The sequence below is a fragment of the Sinocyclocheilus anshuiensis genome, unplaced genomic scaffold, assembly GCF_001515605.1.
Source record: "Sinocyclocheilus anshuiensis isolate Anshui unplaced genomic scaffold, SAMN03320099.WGS_v1.1 scaffold1284, whole genome shotgun sequence".
Lineage (NCBI taxonomy): Eukaryota > Metazoa > Chordata > Actinopteri > Cypriniformes > Cyprinidae > Sinocyclocheilus > Sinocyclocheilus anshuiensis.
In genome coordinates, this window is record NW_015546083.1 from 137,741 (window position 1) to 138,744 (window position 1,004).

The 1,004-nt window shown below is 31.4% G+C and overlaps 1 protein-coding gene across 4 annotated transcripts in view; it reads right to left on the reverse strand.

Annotated features, from left to right (window-relative positions):
* LOC107699959 (plakophilin-4-like) overlaps positions 1-1,004 on the reverse strand; it is a 102,919-nt gene that overhangs the window by 76,388 nt on the left and 25,527 nt on the right. The window contains exon 2 of one of the 4 annotated variants that reach the window (XM_016501421.1): positions 497-576. The exons of the other annotated variants lie outside the window; for them this stretch is intronic. Within the exon in view, the coding sequence (XP_016356907.1) occupies positions 497-576 (80 nt within the window). The remainder of the gene's footprint in view (positions 1-496; positions 577-1,004) is intronic. 4 annotated transcript variants of the gene reach the window in all.

The following is a 1,004-nucleotide window of genomic DNA, read 5'->3' on the forward strand; positions in this document are numbered from 1 at the left end:
CAAAAAGACTTAAGATTTAAATACGAATGTTCTGCATGTTCATTTGATTACCAGAAAATACACAACACAAAGTTTGTGAAAAAAAAAAAAAAAGATTCATTATTATTATTTATTAATTTTAGATGTTTACATTTGGAAAAGCTGTGCTTCCTGCATAAACCTGCCCCTGTTGGTTTGGCAGTAGCTTGCTTGCCCTACACAGTTACCTTGTTTAATTTCTTAATTCAAGTTATATAGGCCTATATTTTGTTCTATTTGTGCTATTTAAGTTATTTATAATAAGTGAAGTGAAGTTTACTGTTAAGTGCACTGATGTCAGACTCATTTTGAATAATAAAGTTTATTGTTAAATTGTTAAATACCCTGTTAAATACACAAAGAATATCGGCTGATATATCGGTATCTGTCTTTTTTACTCCATAATATCGGTATCGGCCACCAAAAAACCCATATCGGTCGGGCTCTAATTCAAACACAAGACACGGAAAAACTCAACTGAGTACTCGCGAGTTCGGTGCGCACGCAGAGAGCCACGTCTCACGGACAGCAACACCGAACCGAGCTCTCCTTCTGCACCTGAACGAACAAATACAAATCACAGTTTAAACATGCAGACAGAAAAAGATGTCAAAGTGCCCAATTCAGCACCCGTGCACGCAGAAGAGTTTCAAAGTGCTTGAACACCGAATTTGTCTCTTCTTGCTCTATGTCTACTAAATGCATACATTTAATTTAAATTTAATTTAATTTAATATTAAACCCAAAAATTCTTCATACAGTGGACTACCAGTAAAACTGATAAAAATAATGTACATCCTTAAATATTCAATTTTCTATCAAATTTAAATAAAAAAATTAAATTATAAAAATAAATATTACAACCAGATTAATCACTTAATTGTAGAAAAAAATAATACAATTATTAGCATATTAAATTTTTTTTTAAAGGAATATTCACACAATTTTTCTTCCATGTATTAATTTCAACTGTAAACCCCAGTTTG